The 18,376-nt window shown below is 40.3% G+C and overlaps 1 protein-coding gene across 1 annotated transcript in view; it reads left to right on the top strand.

Annotated features, from left to right (window-relative positions):
* The first annotated feature begins 2,022 nt into the window (after positions 1-2,022).
* Positions 2,023-18,376, top strand: part of stum (stum, mechanosensory transduction mediator homolog) — a 31,086-nt gene continuing 14,732 nt past the window's right edge. The window contains exon 1 of the mRNA XM_064925228.1: positions 2,023-2,371. Within this exon, the coding sequence (XP_064781300.1) occupies positions 2,203-2,371 (169 nt within the window). The 5' untranslated portion in view covers positions 2,023-2,202. The remainder of the gene's footprint in view (positions 2,372-18,376) is intronic.

The following is an 18,376-nucleotide window of genomic DNA, read 5'->3' as shown; positions in this document are numbered from 1 at the left end:
TTATCCAAAAATTAAAAGAGCGCCCCCTATCTCTAAGAAGATAAGCAGTTCGATTAAACAACTCCTTTGTGAGACAAATGTTTAAAATGAAACATACATTTACATTTAAGTCATTTAGCAGACGCTCTTATCCAGAGCGACTTACAAATTGGTGAATTCACCAATTAACACTCCTCAGTTAGCAGGCTCAAGCAAGCTGAAACCCACATGGTAGAAAAAACAAACTAGCAGAAATTGTTAACAAGTTAGAAATTATTTAAACAATAGGCTACTATTTACAAGTTAACAAAAATCATGTATGTAATATAAAATATATTGACCCCACCCAGTATTGTAATCAAAGCTTACCAGAAAGCATGTAGTCCTTGGCTCAGTGTAGTAGTGTGAGCTCAATAGCATCTCAACAGTGTGCAAGGTCTTGAGAATCAGCTGTATATGTGATTGGAGAGTGCACTGCACATGTGATGGAAGAATGCACTGTGCATGCAGAGCAATTCCATTGAATTTGGGATAGTTTAACCAAAATATGTCACAAGACCTAGAATTGCCTTGTGTATCCCACCCCAAAAAGTAACTTTTTGATCAATTTAAGCAAAATTACCAAAATTCCAGGGCTTTAACTTCCCATGGAATATTTACGGAAAAAATACAGAAATTTACCGGAAAGTTCCCGACCCTTTGCATCCCTACATGTAACTATAAATTCCTTGAATTTTCTTTTGCGGGTGCCTTTTCATTATCTGGATAGACACTTGCAGTTTTTAGCTGACGCTACACCAATCAAAGCAGTGGAGCGTGTTGTGAAGCAAAACTTTAGTGGTAAAAAATATTCATCTTTATACCATTTATAAAATGGTCAGATATACAGTATATATTTCTAATACACACCAGCAAAAAAACAAGTGAAAATTGACAAATTCTCCAATGGATTATGAAAATTTTCTGGTAAAAAAAGTGGCAAAGTGGAATAGCTTTTCAGGTGTTTCTGATTAATAAACAATGCCCGTGAACAAACCCAGTCCTGAAACAAAACGTATGCTGAAGAATTTGTATGTCATATTATAGGAAAAGACACTGCATTCACACGGATTTGCACAAAGTCGGCAGTTCAGATTTGTCACTTCAAGCCCAATATCATACGTTGATTAAAATAATGACTTATTGACTTAAATCATTGTGCAACATCATGGGTAAACTCTGGCCATAGTCTTCCAGCTCAAACAAGCGGATTTCTCCTGTTGTGGGCATTTTAAATAACCTTCTGTTTTATGTAACAATACCAAATGTAACATATCATGCTAATTTGAGTGTCATGTATGTTGTTTACTATGTTACGTTTAGTCTATGAGACTAGCCTAGTTGTTTTCGGTCTCTCTTTATGTAGTGTTGTGTTGTCTCTCTTGTCGGGATGTGTGTTTTGTCCTATATTTATATAACTATTTTAATCCCAGCCCCAATCCACGCAGGAGGCATTTTGCCTTTTGGTAGGCCGTCATTGTAAATGAGAATTTGTTCTTAACTGACTTGCCGAGTTAAATAAAGGTTGAATAAAAATAAATAAATAAGAAATAGTTAAACTGTGCAAGGGAGCAGATGCTCAGTGCTTGTTAGTGATGGGCATTCCCAGTTTTTTTAGTGAGCCGGATCTTTTGGCTCCGTTTACCTTATGAACGCCTCTTTGTTCAGTAGCACAGTGCTAAAAATATATATATATATATATATATATATATATATAAACAGTCTAATGTAAAAGCTAAAAAGTTGCATACCGATATGTCAGATTGTGAAATGTGAGTTCAAATAAAAAAAATGTACATGACGAAATGAAATCGCTTGCAAAAACACTACCTTTTGCTCCCGCAGTGAGGATTTACCATCTTCAGATAATGTTTAAAAAAAATAATATATACATGTAATGTCTCGCGCTCAAAAGGCAGCAGTAGCAGTACGCAAATCAGTGAGTCAAATGAACGGCTCTTTCACAGATGCGATTCGTTTCCCAACAAAAAGAGCCGTTTAAAAAGAGCCTTTCGTTTGCGAACTATCATAAGTGCTTGCGCGCCGCTTACGTGCACACAGTCCACTTCATGCAGTTAGTCATTTTTGGAGAGGTGTGCTCATCCTGTGTTGCGGAAGGGAGTCTTTGACAGATAGAGAATCAAGAGTAATAAATATTTCACACGTTGCCTGTTTACCCTCAACATGGACCAAAAAGACACCGAAATGAATGAGAAGGGAGTTACTTCTTCGACCAGTGGAGTTGTGGTCCAAGTAAGAGAGAAGAAAGGACCTTTGCGTGCAGCTATTCCATACATGCCATTCCCAGTAGCTGTATTATGCCTATTTCTCAACACATTTGTACCTGGTTTAGGTAAGTTTACACTTTGATGTTGCTACTTTTTAATCACATCATGTGGTAACACTGTCGAAAACGTACAGTGGGCATATATGGCACTGTTTAGAATGTGATACTTGCATAATTTTTGCAAACGTTTTGTTGTCATCAGAACTTCGTTTTTATTATCACTGTATTTTACCATTAGGCTCGCTTGGGGTGTATTCATCACGGAAACCGTTTACCGTTTAAGAACCAAATGGATGCAAACAGAGCAAATGGAACGAAATAGGGAGGGACTTACCAGAATTTTGTCCAATATAAACTCTCGTTTGCGTTTTCCGTTTGGAGTTAACGATTTCTGTTGCAAAACGTTTTGTAGCAACAGAATCGGCGTAATGATTACACCCCTGATGCATGTGGCGTTGTTGTAATGTTTGCGCTCGGAGTTGCCTTAACATTTTTAGAAAACGAGACCGTAAAACTGATAGAAGTGTCTCTTTTGGTCAAGTTTACAACCTCGGGAGTTTGGACTGCATGGTGCGAACCAGTCCTCTGGTGAGATGTTCCCTCCTTTGCCTGTGATGCAAGAGAGGTTATAGCTTTAAACAAAGCAAAATACACATTAGTGATACAAACCCCCAAAAGGCAGGCTTATGGCAACAGTTGTGGCAAACCTTTGGCCAATTTGTCACATTTGCTGCATACTCATATTTTCACATTTTAAATTAGCTTTGTGGCAATCTGTTGTAACTTGCGAACTACTGGCAAACAATTCTGGGGAAACTTGTGGAGAACATTTTGCAAATTTGCTGCAAACTCCGTATGAATATGCAAATTAGATCCGTTTTTGGTTACTGTGTGTTAACAACATTGAAATGTTTTATCGACATTAACCAAATCACATAACTTCGTTCTCTGAGAAAAAAAAAACTTAAATATTAAATGTGGTAAATATACTGAACATTTGTACAATAATCATCAGCATGGTAATGAAGAAAAGAGCAAAGACCGGATATTTCTCAAATAAATTGTTTAGTTAATGTTTTTATGTAGCTTCAACATTTACATGAGAGAAATGTGAAAACTATGGGGATGTTGACCTTAGGATGTTTAAAGGGGCAACTACATAATTATTTACATGAGCCAAGTGATAACTGAGCAATATATTTCAACCATTGGAAGTTTAAAAGATAATTAACAAAATGTTATGAATTAAAAACAAAAACAAACCCAGTTCAGAACTATTGCCTTTTTAGTGAACTTTGGAGATGGCAGCCCTGTGGAAGTCCTTTGTCCAACGCTTGTTGAATGCATGCACTGAAACAAACTAAATCAGTACACTGAAAGCAATTAATTTTGCTTACACATTTTTGATTTCCCTACCATCCCAGCCCCTCCCTTCCCTAAACACAATCAAGGTACAGTGTTGAATTTTAAATAATTAATTTGTTTTGCCTACATTTCAGAAAATACATCACATCAGAGAATTGTCCACAATGTACAATAATATATACATTTTTTAAATAACACATTGAAACAAAGCCCTATTGTCTAAGTATGTGTTATTTCACAAGGTAACAATCAATCATATCTTATGAAATCTTAAAATGTATTTATATTATTTAATGAGTCCAAACAGCTGAACTTGATGTGCACACTCAGATTGCAATCTGATAAAAACAAAGCATTTGTGTGCGTTACACTATCCTAAGTGGTATCAACACAGATCTGTCTATCAGACTGTGCCAGAGCAAATCCATAGATATTCACATTCACTGACACACTTCAGCTACGGTATCTTAGGTGACAGCACACATAATGTTCTATATTTGGGTAGAGTCAAAACATTTTTACACAGTTAACAAGTGTAAAATATTACATTTGAAGGTCACTCTACTAAGGACATGGACTAATGACTGTCATTACTTATAAAGCCCTTTTCACAATTTCCAAAATGTAGCATTTCTATTTAAAATAAATATTTGTGATAGGATGAAAGGGTAGAGGAATGTGCTTCAGCCCATCTTGAACAAAAAATGTCATTATATATGTTAATCATACACATGTTTAAAGATATTAAAACAAAGGGGATACCTAGTCAGTTGCACAACTGAATGCATTCCGCATTCCCAACCCCTCTGAATCAGAGAGACACTCATCGCTCATCCATTCATTGAGTTAGTCACACTACGAAATGCTACCAAGTAAACCACAATTCATTCATAATACTGTGAATATATAGTTTCACAGACATATTGTTTTATTTCTGGTTTGTCGGAAATCGTTAAGAATAATATAAAACCAGTCTGCGCACCACCAAGGTGAACTGGTTTAGTTTTGACTCTTGGTTGACAGTGTTGGGGGATGGGTAATGTACTGATGCTCGAGTGCCAAATCAACACAAATGGATAAGAAGAGGTCTAAGCCATCAGGTGCCCAGTTTAGGAAAAAGAGGAAAGAAGAGGAGAAACGCTCAAAAATAAAAAGGTATGCAGCTGTGTCATCTCTTTATGAGTATAATATTATGCATGTAATGAAGTAGGCTAGTATAATACTTGTTTGTTAGTCTATATTACTTGCTATGCTATTACACATAGGGTGACAATATTCGACTTTCTGTCCAACTAGCTTACATAACATTGGATGTAATTTCACACAGTTTCATCATGATGGTGTGTAACCTGCAGCAAAACGATTACAACCTAACTAGCACACCATTGATTTGGTTCACTTTCATTGAGGTGACATCATAAAGGTGAATATGCACATTGTATTGTGTTGACTAGGTCCTGAGCTCAGTAAGGGGAATTCCCAATGCTGTAGACCATCTTAAGACGTATATATTATGCTGATATCTTGTATCTTTTGTGATTATATTACGTCTTTTGGGGTGTCTTATGCCTAGAATTGGCCAAGGATGTTGTATGGTTCATTTGATTCCTATTCTGAAAGTTTGATAAATTGTGCCTAATGACATGTATATTTAATTGTGCAACAAATGGATTTAGGGTGTCACTCATATACTGTACTCCAATGCAAATTCAGGGGCACTTCTGAAATATTTTGGAGCACCCTCTGGCACTGGCCAGGATGAGAAGCCATCTACCTCCTCAGCCACACAGGCCTCTTCAGAAATGATGTCGGAGCCTCAGGGTGAGGAATCATCCACCTCCTCAGCCACACAGGTGACTTCCCAAATGTTGTCTGAGGATGAGGATGAGGATGAAGACCCATTCACTTCCACTTCTCCCCAGCAGGATTCTTCAGTTGTACGTTTCCATTTTGTAGGTAACAATGATACTTGTATTATGTACAGTGGGGCAAAAAAGTATTTAGTCAGCCACCAATTGTGCAAGTTCTCCCACTTAAAAAGATGAGAGGCCTGTAATTTATCATAGGTACACTTCAACTATGACAGACAAAATGAGAAGGAAAAAAATCCAGAAAATCACATTGTAGGATTTTTTAATGAATTTATTTGCAAATTATGGTGGAAAAAATAAGTATTTGGTCAATAACAAAAGTTTATCTCAATACTTTGCATTTCGCTACACTCGCATTAACATCTGCTAACCATGTGTATGTGTCAAATAAATTTGATTTGTTATATACACTTTGATGGCAAGACATATGTCAAATGTTTTCTGTCAGTCTTCACAAGGTTTTCACACACTGTTGCTGGTATTTTGACCCATTCCTCCATGCAGATCTCCTCTAGAGCAGTGATGTTTTGGGGCTGTTGCTGGGCAACACAGACTTTCAACTCCTTCCAAAGATTTTCTATGGGGATGAGATCTGGAGACTGGCTAGTCCACTCCAAGACCTTGAAATGCTTCTTACGAAGCCATTCCTTTGTTGCCCGGGCGGTGTGTTTGGGATCATTGTCATGCTGAAAGACCCAGCCACGTTTCATCTTCAATGCCCTTGCGGATGGAAGGAGGTTTTCACTCAAACTCTCACGATACATGGCCCCATTCATTCTTTCCTTTGCACGGATCAGTCGTCCTGGTCCCTTTGCAGAAAAACAGCCCCAAAGCATGATGTTTCCACCCCCATGCTTCACAGTAGGTATGGTGTTCTTTGGATGCAACTCAGCATTCTTTGTCCTCCAAACACGACAAGTTTAGTTTTTACCAAAAGTTATATTTTGGTTTCATCTGACCATATGACATTCTCCCAATCTTCTTCTGGATCATCCAAATGCTCTCTAGCAAACTTCAGACGGGCCTGGACATGTACTGGCTTAAGCAGGGGGACACGTCTGGCACTGCAGGATTTGAGTCCCTGGCGGCGTAGTGTGTTACTGATGGGAGGCTATGTTACTTTGGTCCCAGCTCTCTGCAGGTCATTCACTAGGTCCCCCCTTTTGGTTCTGGGATTTTTGCTCACCGTTCTTGTGATCATTTTGCCCCCACGGGGTGAGATCTTGCGTGGAGCCCCAGATCGAGCAGAGATTATCAGTGGTCTTGTATGTCTTCCATTTCCTAATAATTGCTCCCACAGTTGATTTCTTCAAACCAAGCTGCTTACCTATTGCAGATTCAGTCTTCCCAGCCTGGTGCAGGTCTACAATTTTGTTTCTGGTGTCCTTTGACAGCTCTTTGGTCTTGGCCATAGTGGAGTTTGGAGGGTGACAGTTTGAGATTGTGGACAGGTGTCTTTTATACTGATAACAAGTTCAAACAGGTGCCATTAATACAGGTAACGAGTGGAAGACAGAGGAGCCTCTTAAAGAAGAAGTTACAGGTCTGTGAGAGCCAAAAATCTTATTATCCACCATAATTTGCAAATAAATTCATTAAAAATCTTACAATGTGATTTTCTGGATTTTTCTCTCTCATTTTGTCTGTCATAGTTGAAGTTTACCTATGATGAAAATTACAGGCCTCTCTCATCTTTTTAAGTGGGAGAACTTGCACAATTGGTGGCTGACTAAATACTTTTTTGCCCCACTGTATGTGGGATGTTCCACCACTATAAATAATGTGAATAACGTGTGTAAACTAATGCCCATGTGCTCTCCATTAGAAATGCCTGTAGCAGCATCCCCACCAAATTCTGCTGCTGAGGATGAATCACTGTCTCCAGACCCTGTTGACAGGCCTTCAGTTCTGACTGACAAAATTCGGACACAACTAGTTTGCAGAGGACCAAGTGAGGTACCACCTAAAACTTCCCATAATTAAAATTCCTCAAACATACAAATTGTTTACACAATTTTAAAGATAAACTTGTTGTAAATCCAGCCACAGTGTCCGATTTCAAAAAGGCTTTACGACGAAAGCACACCAAACGATTGTTAGGTCAGCACCTAGTCACAGAAAAACACAGCCATTTATCTAGCCAAAGAGAGCAGTCACAAAAACCAGAAATAAAGATAAAATGAATCACTAACCTTTGATCTTCATCAGATGACGCTCATAGGACTTTGTTACACACTACATGTATGTTTTGTTCGATGAAGTTCATATTTATATCCAAAAATGTCAGTTTACATTGGCTTTAATTTAACAATTGATTATTGAATATTTTAAGATTTTATTTAAACATTGAAAAGTTCCTTGTTTTTAAGTGTTATTTAAGTAATAAATGGAAAGCAAAGTTATTTGTCTCCCTCTTTTTCTGATCTGGAAAAATTATCAGATCTGTGACTCAAAACCGTGATCCGATCCGAACTATGAGTTTTGTGATCCGTTGCACCACTAATTGCCATAGAAGACCATGACTCTGCTCGAGCTGCTGATATTTATACACGAAAGGGAGCTCTTAGAAATGTATCCACATTTGTGGACTGCTCTCAGAATTTGTCTTACTCTTCCAGTGACCGTAGCTGAAGCAGAGAGGAGCTTTTCAAAGCTCATCAAATTCTACCTGAGGTCCACCATGTCACAGGAATGCCTTAGTGGCCTTGCTGTCATTAGTATTAACCATGCAATTGCTGGGCAGATTTCTAATGATGATGTAATTGATGACTTTGCATCAAGGAAGGCAAGAAAGGTCAGGGTTTAGATGGCAGTTGTGCAAATTAGTTTGTGTTTCTTGTTTGAAGTGCAATACACAGGTTCTCTTCTTTATAACTGTGTTATTCTAGTTGTGTATTTGTGTGATATAGGATTCGTGCAATTTAGTTTTATTTGTGTTTTTTGTTAGCAATAGGGAAATAGTGTAATAATTTGATTCTGACTTTTATTTGTATTTATATACTACATTTAGTTTCTATTCGTCTTTGTTATGATTATTTATTTGTGTTCCAAATGTCTGAATAAAAATTACAGTTAGTGCAGATTGGTGCTTTTTATTTTGGTGTGGGGGGGGGGGGTTTGCACAGGGAGCCATACAAGCTAGAACCGCCACTGGCCATCTGACTGTAGGTTATGGGATTTAAAACAATCCACTACTTTTTTAAAGAGGCTAATTATGCTCTGTGGCCAAATCATGCTTTCTGGCGTAGTAGCCTATTTTGAATGATTGTATTTATTTCTGTATAGACAGGAGTAAGCTAATTAGGCTATATAATTTTTGCAATTTATTTTAGGGAAACCTTAGCTTCCCATAGCCTTATGGAGACGCCGACTCTACCTTTTTAATGTGGCATTAACACAACCAGTCATGATGTTTTCATCTGATTGTTTTACAATCACTTAACAAAGGCGCTCCTGCAGGCTACTCGAGCACATTCGTTCACTCACAAAATAATTTCAGCATCCAAACCTCAACAGTGAACTGTGCACTCGCAATTTGATGAATGGAAATTGACACCTGTTACGAAACACTTGCTTGTAGTGTAATGTTGTAGTTCTGCTATTGTTATTAGGCCTACACATATAGCCTGAATTGATGCATCCACTGTTATCCACGTGCGTCTCGGCCACTCATCTCTGCCTTGTCGAGAGCATCTCTGCCACTCATCTCCGACCTTGACAAAATGTATGTGTACTCCTCAAACCACAACTCAATTTGAAGCGTATACCACCTGGTTTCCAGTCAATTCCCTAATGTTTCATGTGGCTGACATGCATTAATAATAAATAATGGCCTAATAGCCTTAAGGTTTTTGGGCATGTTGTATTCATTGTGATAGGCTCATGTTTTACCGGTACAGTGTACTTCCACCCCTGCTCTCAACAGTCTAACTGCGGGGGATTCTGTTCCTGATATACTGTGGTCTGTATAAAGGTTGATATCCAACACATAATAGGACTTGAAACACACAACCAGTGCCCCAAGCAATGTACCATGCTCCAATGCCTGTCCACTAATGACTGTAAACACGTGTGAGCAGAGACAATTGTCCCCAAGAGCTAACACAAATGGGTAGGATCTGGTCACCTCCGCCTGGTGCAGTTAATCAACCATGTTGGTCCCATCCTGTTAGATAGAAATCATTCGATTTTAGAATATGAGAACTTGTGCAAAGCTTGGAGACACACTGACAATGCCATCTCACACCATTTATTTTTGTATACTATATAACCATTTACACTTCAACATCAATATAAACACCCAATCCCTGTTTGATGCCTACATCTTCCATTCATTGGGGGCTTAGGCTCATAGGTTCAATTACATAACAATGTCTTGGAGTGTGCATTTAACCAATTTTGGAATGCTGTTCCTTTCATTCAAGGTTTACAAGTGCTATCATCTAATTTCACCATCGATCTCCCTATGCCTATCCACTATTTAAACGTCCAGGCCGCAAGTCAATGAAGGACGTTCTGGTCTCTTCGAAGGTGGGTCTTTCTGCCAGACTTACAGCACTTGCTCCTTCCATCAAGTCTTAAAGCGATGTCACCTTGTGTATATGCAGAGAAGAATGGTTAGTGAATAACTTTATTGTTTCAGGCAAAAAATTAATGAGTATCTGAGGCACCACCAGGAGGGTCATTTCTGACTATGCCTGCACTTCAAAGAGAAGATCTTGGGCCTGCAATATTTTTTTTGTCCTTGAAGACAGCGATCAGTTCTTTAGTGAGTTTCCCCGAGGCATCGAAGCAATTACTTTTTCATTGCAAATTACTTTTTCATTGCAGTTCATCATTAGTCTGGCTACCACCTAACTTTCAAAGACCTCCTGACGTCAGTCTGGAATGGCTCTTTGATATTTTTGGCTCAATGCGACAATAATGAAGGGGGCTGTGCTTTTACTGGTTGGCTCTCCTGTGTCTTTCTCACTCAAACACCCGCGCGTACAGCCACACTCAAACCCGAACGCCGCCCCCTTGTATTACAATGGTTGGATATTCAAATCCAAACAATGGGAGGTCTTAACCCAAGGAAAAAACAAACATTTGAGAGAACCAATCAAACCCTGTCGCACAATTTATGAGCGCATTAACAAAAACAGCCTCCTCTCTCTGCGCTGAGACCCGTGGGTCGCCTCAGCCAGGCTAGTAAATCACAGCAAACAGAATCATATTCAAATCTAATGCTTTTGTAAACAATTAAACCCACCATGTCTGGTGTATCCAGCAGACGCAAATCCTCTCAAACTATTTAGACTGTCTTGGCCCCATTCTGTCTTGTCCTCTGAGCCTACTGGATCGCAGTCTACTTCATGTAATCTGCAACTTTGTTTGTGAGCTAAAGGTTGTTCTTCAACAACTCAGTCATCTGGGCTGTCCTCTCGAGCACAAAGTATTCAATCAATTAAAAATTCCTTTTAACAATCAGTTTTCAAAATAAACAACAATGCTTTCAACATGTACCTGGAAAGACCCGGCTAAAGCTTTATGTATTGCTTGGTGTGTCCACAGTCCTATCCACATGTGTCCCGAGGACCTTCCCTCGTGTATAAAAAAAAAGGGGGCATTTACAGAATACTCACTGTGTGTAAGTCTTTCATATTCTTCCACTCCAGCCATCACCATGAACCCGTCCTCCCCAATTAAGGTCCCACCAACCTCCTGTGGTTTCCTGGTCTAACTCCTCCACTGCAAAAGAGAAAGGGGGTACCTAGGCAGTTGCACAACTGAATGCATTTAACCGAAATGTGTCTTCCGCATTTACCCAACCCCTCTGAATAAGAGGGGGGGGGGCTGCCTTAATTGACATCCATGTCTTTGGCACCCGGGGAGCAGTTGTTGTTGTTGTTGTTGGGGGTTAACTGCCTTGCTCAAGGGGCAGAACAGCAGATTCTTCCACCTTACTGCCGCAGGGATTTGATGACGGAATCTCAATTGCACTCCACACTGCCATTTCCCACATGCACAAAAGGAACACCTATGTGAGAATTCTGTTCATTGACTACAGCTCAGCTTTCAACAACATAGTGCCCCCAAAGCTCATCACTAAGCTAAGGACCCAGGGACTATACACCACCCTCTGCAACTGGATCCTGGACCCCCAGGTGATAAGAGTAGGCAACAACAAATCTGCTACGCTGATCCTCAACACAGGGGCCCCTGAGGGGTGAATGCTTAGTCCCCTCCTGTACTCCCTGTTCACCCACAACTGCGTGGCCAAGCACAACTCCAACACCATCATTAAGTTTGCTGACGACACCACCTTGCTGATTACCGACAGCGATGAGACAGCCTATAGGATGGAGGTCAGAGACTGCCAGTACAGCAACCTCTCCCTCAGCATAAGCAAGACAAAGGAGCCGATCGTGGAGCTTCTTGGTTCCTTGGTGTCCACATTACCAACAAACTATCATGGTCCAAACACACCAGTACAGTCGTGAAGAGGGCACAATAATGCCTATTCCCCCTCAGGAGACCGAAAAGATTTGGTATGGGTCCCCAGATCCTCAAAAAGTTATACAGCTGCACCATCAAGAGCATAATGACTGGTTGCATCACCGCCTGGTATGGTAACTGCTCGGCATCTGACCGTAAGGCGCTACAGAGGGTAGTGCGTACGGCCCAGTACATCACCGGGGCCAAGCTTCCTCCCATCCAGGACCTCTTTACCAGGTGGTGTCAGAGGAAGGACCAATACATTTTCAAAGACTCCAGCCATGGACTGTTCTCTCTGCTACCGCACGGCAAGCGGTACCAGAGCACCAAGTCTAGGTCCAAAAGGCTTCCTTCACAGCTTCTACCCACAAGGCATAAGGCTGCTGAATAATGAATCAAATGGCTGCCCGGACTATTTGCATTGACCCCCCCCTTTATTTATTTTTTACGCTGCTGCTACTCGCTGTTTATTTTCTATGCATAGTCACTTTACCCATACATACATGTTCATAATTCCTCAATTACCTCGACTAACCTGTACCCCCGCACATTGACTCGGTACCAGTACCCTGCATATAGCCTTGTTATTGTTATTTTATTGTGTTACTTTTTTTACTTAAATTTATTTAAATAAATCCTTAACTTTTATTTTCTTAAAACTGCACTGTTGGTTAAGGGCTTGTAAGTAAGCATTTCACGTTAAGGTTTTCACCTGTTATATTCGGCGCATGTGATAAATAACATTTTATTTGATTTCAGTGGCACTGACAGATTGAAACTGGTATACACAAAATATTTTTCACCCTATCCCATAAAACATGATATTGCTAACTAGGCATCATTTAGCTAATAAAATGTTAAAGTTGATTGGGAAGCTTAATTAATAAGTTACTCACTCACTGGACAACTTTGTTAGGTAGCAAGCTAGATAGCTTGGCTTCCGTTTTCCAACAGATTTCCAACAGATCTCTAAGAACCGACTCTTGTAGATGAACGTTGGGAGCTGGCTCGCATATCATAAGAGCCGAATCTATTTATAAATATATAAAAAAATTAAGATATGAATGATCAAAGGATTTAAATGAATATAATTAACTAATTCAAAGAACGAAAAAATTAATAAAATAATATAGACCATAAAGCTACTGCAGTTTGCCTTACCACTGACTGCTGGACATCAAAGGTAATCACTTCTTACATGTCAGTTACATGTCACTTCATTGAAGATCTTTCGATGTCCAGCTGTCTTCGGACTGCTTTGAGTTCAGCGACAGACACACCTGTTTAAATGGACCCATCACCCATGTCTTGCCCAGACAATCAACCTGATTGTAAGAGATGCTCTGAAGGTGATGAAGCCCACTGTGGACAAAGTGAAAGCAGCTGTGGAATATTTCAACAGGAGAACAGTAGGTGCTGAAAAACTAAAGCCTACACAACGCCAGATGGGGATGGCTGAGCTGAGGCCTAAACAAGACTGCACTACAAAGTGGAATTCAACATGTTTTATGTTCAAGCAGTTTCTTGAGTCAAAGGATGCCATCATCTCTACCCTGGCCATTGTCAATGCACCTGTTGATGCTCTGACCCAAGAGGAATGGGAGGTGGTGGAGGAGGTGTGCAGAGTCCTGGAAACCTTTGAGCAGGTCACTGTGGAGATCAGTGGAGAGAGGTAGAGTAAGCAGTTATTACTACATCATTATTTAATCCAGTATTATATATGTATATGAGCAGTAGATGAGAATGTAGTATCAGTAGACCAAACATGAACCTGAACTAATAAGTTACTATTATCTCTTTTCAGCTATGTGACAGCCTCAAAAATGATACTCTTGTATAAGGGTCTGCAGCAAATCACAGCCAGCTGCCAGAGAGAAGCAAATGTGACAGAGTTGATGGACACCCTATATTTATCAATGGACAGAATGTTCCACAGAATGGAATATAATCACGTGCTATCAGAATTCGCTGCACTTGACACCAGGTTTAAGAACATAGCCTTCAGTGATGCCAGAGCAATTGATGAGGCTCTTCAAAGAATAACCTCAGCAGCAGGGAGGGACAGCCCCAGCAGTCAGCTGGCTCAGGCACCAGGGCAACAGGAAGAAGAGGGATCAGATGGAGCAGAAACACCAGCAGTAGTGCCACAAACATCCGCTGTTTGGATGCTGTTTGACGAGAGAGCAACTGGGGATGCATCACAAAGGAATCCCTCAGCAGATGCCATAATGGAGGTCCGGTCCAAAGATCAGCAGATCCTCTGAGCCGGTTGGAAGAACAAGGCCTCTGTCTACCTACGTCTTACTAAAGTAATGACAGGGAGAGACTGCATAGTGGCCACATCTGTTCCCTCTGAGAGGGTCTTCTCGAAAACGGGACAAATAATTACTGAGAAAAAAGTGAGGCAGCTTACATTTCTGAATGCAAATCTCTCATAAAAGCAAAATATGGTCAGCATTGCTGTGTGCTGCTAGTTATAACATGGCAATACAGAAGAGAGAGAAATGAGGGACCAGTTTAATGTTTTAAGTGGGATGCTGCAGTTTTGCACATTGTTATTTATTTTTCTTTGATATGGTGCAATATTCTATTATTATGTTGTTCAGATTGTATTTGTTTTGAATGGTTACATTTATATGCACTTTGTTTATATTAATTAAAAAGTTATACTTTAAATGCAAATGATTAATAGCGTTCTTTTTCATAACAAACCAATGCATTTTTAAATACATTGTGGTTAAGGTAGAGTATGATTTCATTTAATAATTTAATTAGAATTGTTTTAACACCAATCATAGTCAAACTATCGCAAACTGTTTGACTTGAAAAAATACAAAACATATTTTTTAAAGAGCTGTTTGGGAGCCAAAAGAGTCGGCTCACTGAAAAGAGCCGGAATGCCCATCACTAGTCATCAGTGGTTACTGGTGTTTGAACTTGTTGCCACAGGTTTGCCACAAGTTCAAATTGAATCTTGAGAGAATTGTCTTTCAGAAAACAAAATGGATGACTAAGGTTTTGCAAAAATTCACCACAAGTGGCAAACATTTGCAAACTTCTGGCAACATTCTGTGGCACACTTCAGTTTGCAGCAAATTTTCCACAACAAATTCATTTTTGTAAGGGTAATCATTAGAACAATATTTTTAAGACATACAGTGTAATTATAAAAAAATGTGTGCAATGTATGTTGATGAAAATGATACAATGTACTTTAGAAAGACATTTCATCAGCAAACTATTAGGCCTACTCCCCTCTTCACCTCAATTAGGATGGATTCATTGAGAGTCCCCTTTTGCTATGCAACCACTTACCTTCAAAAGTCACACAGTTAAATAAAGTCCACATGTGTGCAATGTAAGTGTCACATGATCTCAGTCTACATACACCTGTACTGAAAGGCCCCAGAGTCTGCAACACCACTAAGCAAGGGAAACCACCAAGCAAGCGGCATCATGAAGACCAAGGAGCTCACAAAACAGGTCAGGGAGAAATTTGTGGAGAAGTACAGATCAGGGTTAGGTTATAAAACATCCTACGGAGCACCATTAAATCTGTTATAAAAAATGGAAAGAATATGTCACCACAACAAACCTGCCAAGAGAAGGCCGCCCACCAAAACTCATGGACCAGGCAAGGAGGGCATTAATCAGAGAGGCAACAAAGAGACCAAAGATAACCCTGAAGGAGTTGCAAAGCTCCACAGCGGAGATTGGAGTATCTGTCCATAGGACCACTTTAAGCCGTTGTCTCCACAGAGCTGGGCTTTACGGAAGAGCAAACACGTTTGGGGTTTGCCAAAAGGGATGTGGGAGACTCCCCAAAAATTTGGAAGGAAAATTCTTGAGGGAAACCTGTTTCAGTCTTCCAGAGATTTGAGACTGGGACAGAGGTTCACCTTCCAGCAGGACAATAAGCATACTGCTAAAGCAACACTAGAGTGGTTTAAGCGAAACATTTAAATGTCTTGGAATGGCCTAGTCAAAGCCCAGACCTCAATCCAATTGAGAATCTGTGGTATGACTTAAATATTGCTCTACACCAGCAGAACCCATCCAACTTGAAGGAGCTGGAGCAGTTTTGCCTTGAAGAATGGACAAAAATCCCAGTGGCTAGATGTTCCAAGCTTATGGAGACATACCCCAAGAGACTTGCAGCTGTAATTGCTGCAAAAGGTGGCTCTACAAAGTAATGGCTATGGGGGGGGGGGGGGGGGTAAATAGTTATGCACGCTCAAGTATTCAGTCTTTTTGTCTTATTTCTTGTTTGTTTCAGCAATTATTTTTTTAACATCTTCAAAGTGGTAGGCATGTTGTGTAAATCAAATGATACAACCCCCCCCAAAAATACATGTTTATTCCAGGTTGTAAGGCAACAAAATATGAAAAATGCAAAGGGGGGGTGAATACTTCTGCAAGCCACTGCATTTAGCAATTTGGGTTATAATCCTTCCCTTATTCCCAATCCTCATTAATCTTCAACTCTTCCTCATCTCCTAATTGTCAAGAGGGGTTGCTGGGCTGGCAATAGGTCCATCTGTCTTTGTACCGATGCCACTGTACCATATCTGGAGTGTGGAGTTAGAGATGCTGGAGTAAGAGTAATGGGATCTGTATGGTAATGATTTCCAGTTTCTCAGTGGAATGGCACACTGCATGCACCACGTAGCATCAACATAACATTGATCTCCACACTATCCTCCACTGACCCTAATGAGGGCTGTGGAGCCCAGGCCCACTGATCCCTTTCATATCAGGCACATCTGAAAGGAGAGGACACAGGAGCGGCTCGGGACCCTGTTAAAAGAACTACTGCGCTGTTCTCTGCTGGGGCCATTCACTGACTGAGTCACTGTTATTATTTGATCATTTTTCTATTCAGTATCTGTTTCCCCAGAGCCAGATGGAGGCTACACCCAGTCTGTCTTAGTCTAATTACAGATACATGTATCCATGGTTATTGATCACAGTTATTGACCGTCAAGCAAGTGGCCCGGGTACTAGTTATGACATGTCCGTCCTTAGACTGTCTGTGTGGTGATTCAATGGCACTGAGTGTGTAACATTAGAAATGTGTCTCCCATGTGACATATCTGTGACATCCCAGTAATGTCGTTGTGTGCCTGGCTGGCCCAGATGTCATGGGGTGGTCGGTTCCACCAGTGAAAAAGAGCTGTCCTCCCCTCAGTCAGGACTGGCTGTAATGAGCATTGAGACTGAGACTGCCGCCTGCCAACACGCATTCCCAGTTCCCACGTCACCCAGCAGCAGCTGAGGGCTCTGTGACTAGCGTGTCACTTCGGGTTTGGTCCAATCATCATTCTGAGTCTTGTTGTTGTGGTTGGACCCATGCCCTGGCTGGCATTGCTGTCTCATCAGCCAGTTTATACTAAACAGGCTACAGCATCTTCTCACCACCTTAACACCACAAGGCCATCACGTCAACTGGGATGTCTCCAAGTCCGAAGACTGAAAGAAAATGAATACATGTAGCCACATTCACAGGAGCTGGGCTTAGTTGATATTTGTATTATTATGAGGATTGATCTCTGCGAGGCCCAGATTTAGACTGGTCTCTGTTGGGCTGCTGAGTTGTCACACATCTCTTCCCCTCTTGAGTCAGTTAGCCATATCTAACACACCCTGTCCTTGTGTTTTCTGTAATTGCTAGTGGCATGTGCTGTGTGCCAAATTAAGTTAAACAAAATCTTGTTAATTTGCACTGGATTTGATTTGGGTATAATTGAAATAAATATATTTTCTGAACTGATGAAATAAATTAAAATTGGCTGGCATGTTTGTTAGTACGTCACCAGCAGCTTTCTAGAGAGAGATAACCAAGCGAAAATATTAATATTTATTATTAATTAGACTCCCTTGCGAGGAAGATCAGATAGTGTGAGGACAGAGGGATGGGGATTCATTGACTGAGGGAAATGGCATTAGTTTTCATCCCCTGTGATCCTTATCTGTTTGGCGAGGCCCGTCCAATTGGAATTCAGTTTCTCTATCAGCTTTCGCCTTTCATACTTCAATCGAGATCAAAGACTGTTCGTAGAAACACCCTTCAAAGATATGCCAATGGAAATGTTAAAATTAGACTTTGGTATCTGTTATTTTAACTGTTCAGCATAGACCTATCCTCATTGTAGGCTGCATAAAGGTCTATAAAAGTAAATACAGTATATTAGGTCAATTAGTTCAACTGTTCATTTGATTGGTCTTGATGGAGAATTAAAGAAAGACTCCTCTTTTAGTTCATTTTCCTCTACCTTTGTGTCTTCCCATTGTTTACATCATGTCCAGCTGTTGTGGAGAGAAAGACAGAGAGAGACAGTTGGATACGTCATATAATGGT

The sequence above is a fragment of the Oncorhynchus masou genome, chromosome 19, assembly GCF_036934945.1.
Source record: "Oncorhynchus masou masou isolate Uvic2021 chromosome 19, UVic_Omas_1.1, whole genome shotgun sequence".
Classification (NCBI taxonomy): Eukaryota; Metazoa; Chordata; class Actinopteri; order Salmoniformes; family Salmonidae; genus Oncorhynchus; species Oncorhynchus masou.
This window is presented reverse-complemented; position numbering and strand designations above follow the sequence as displayed.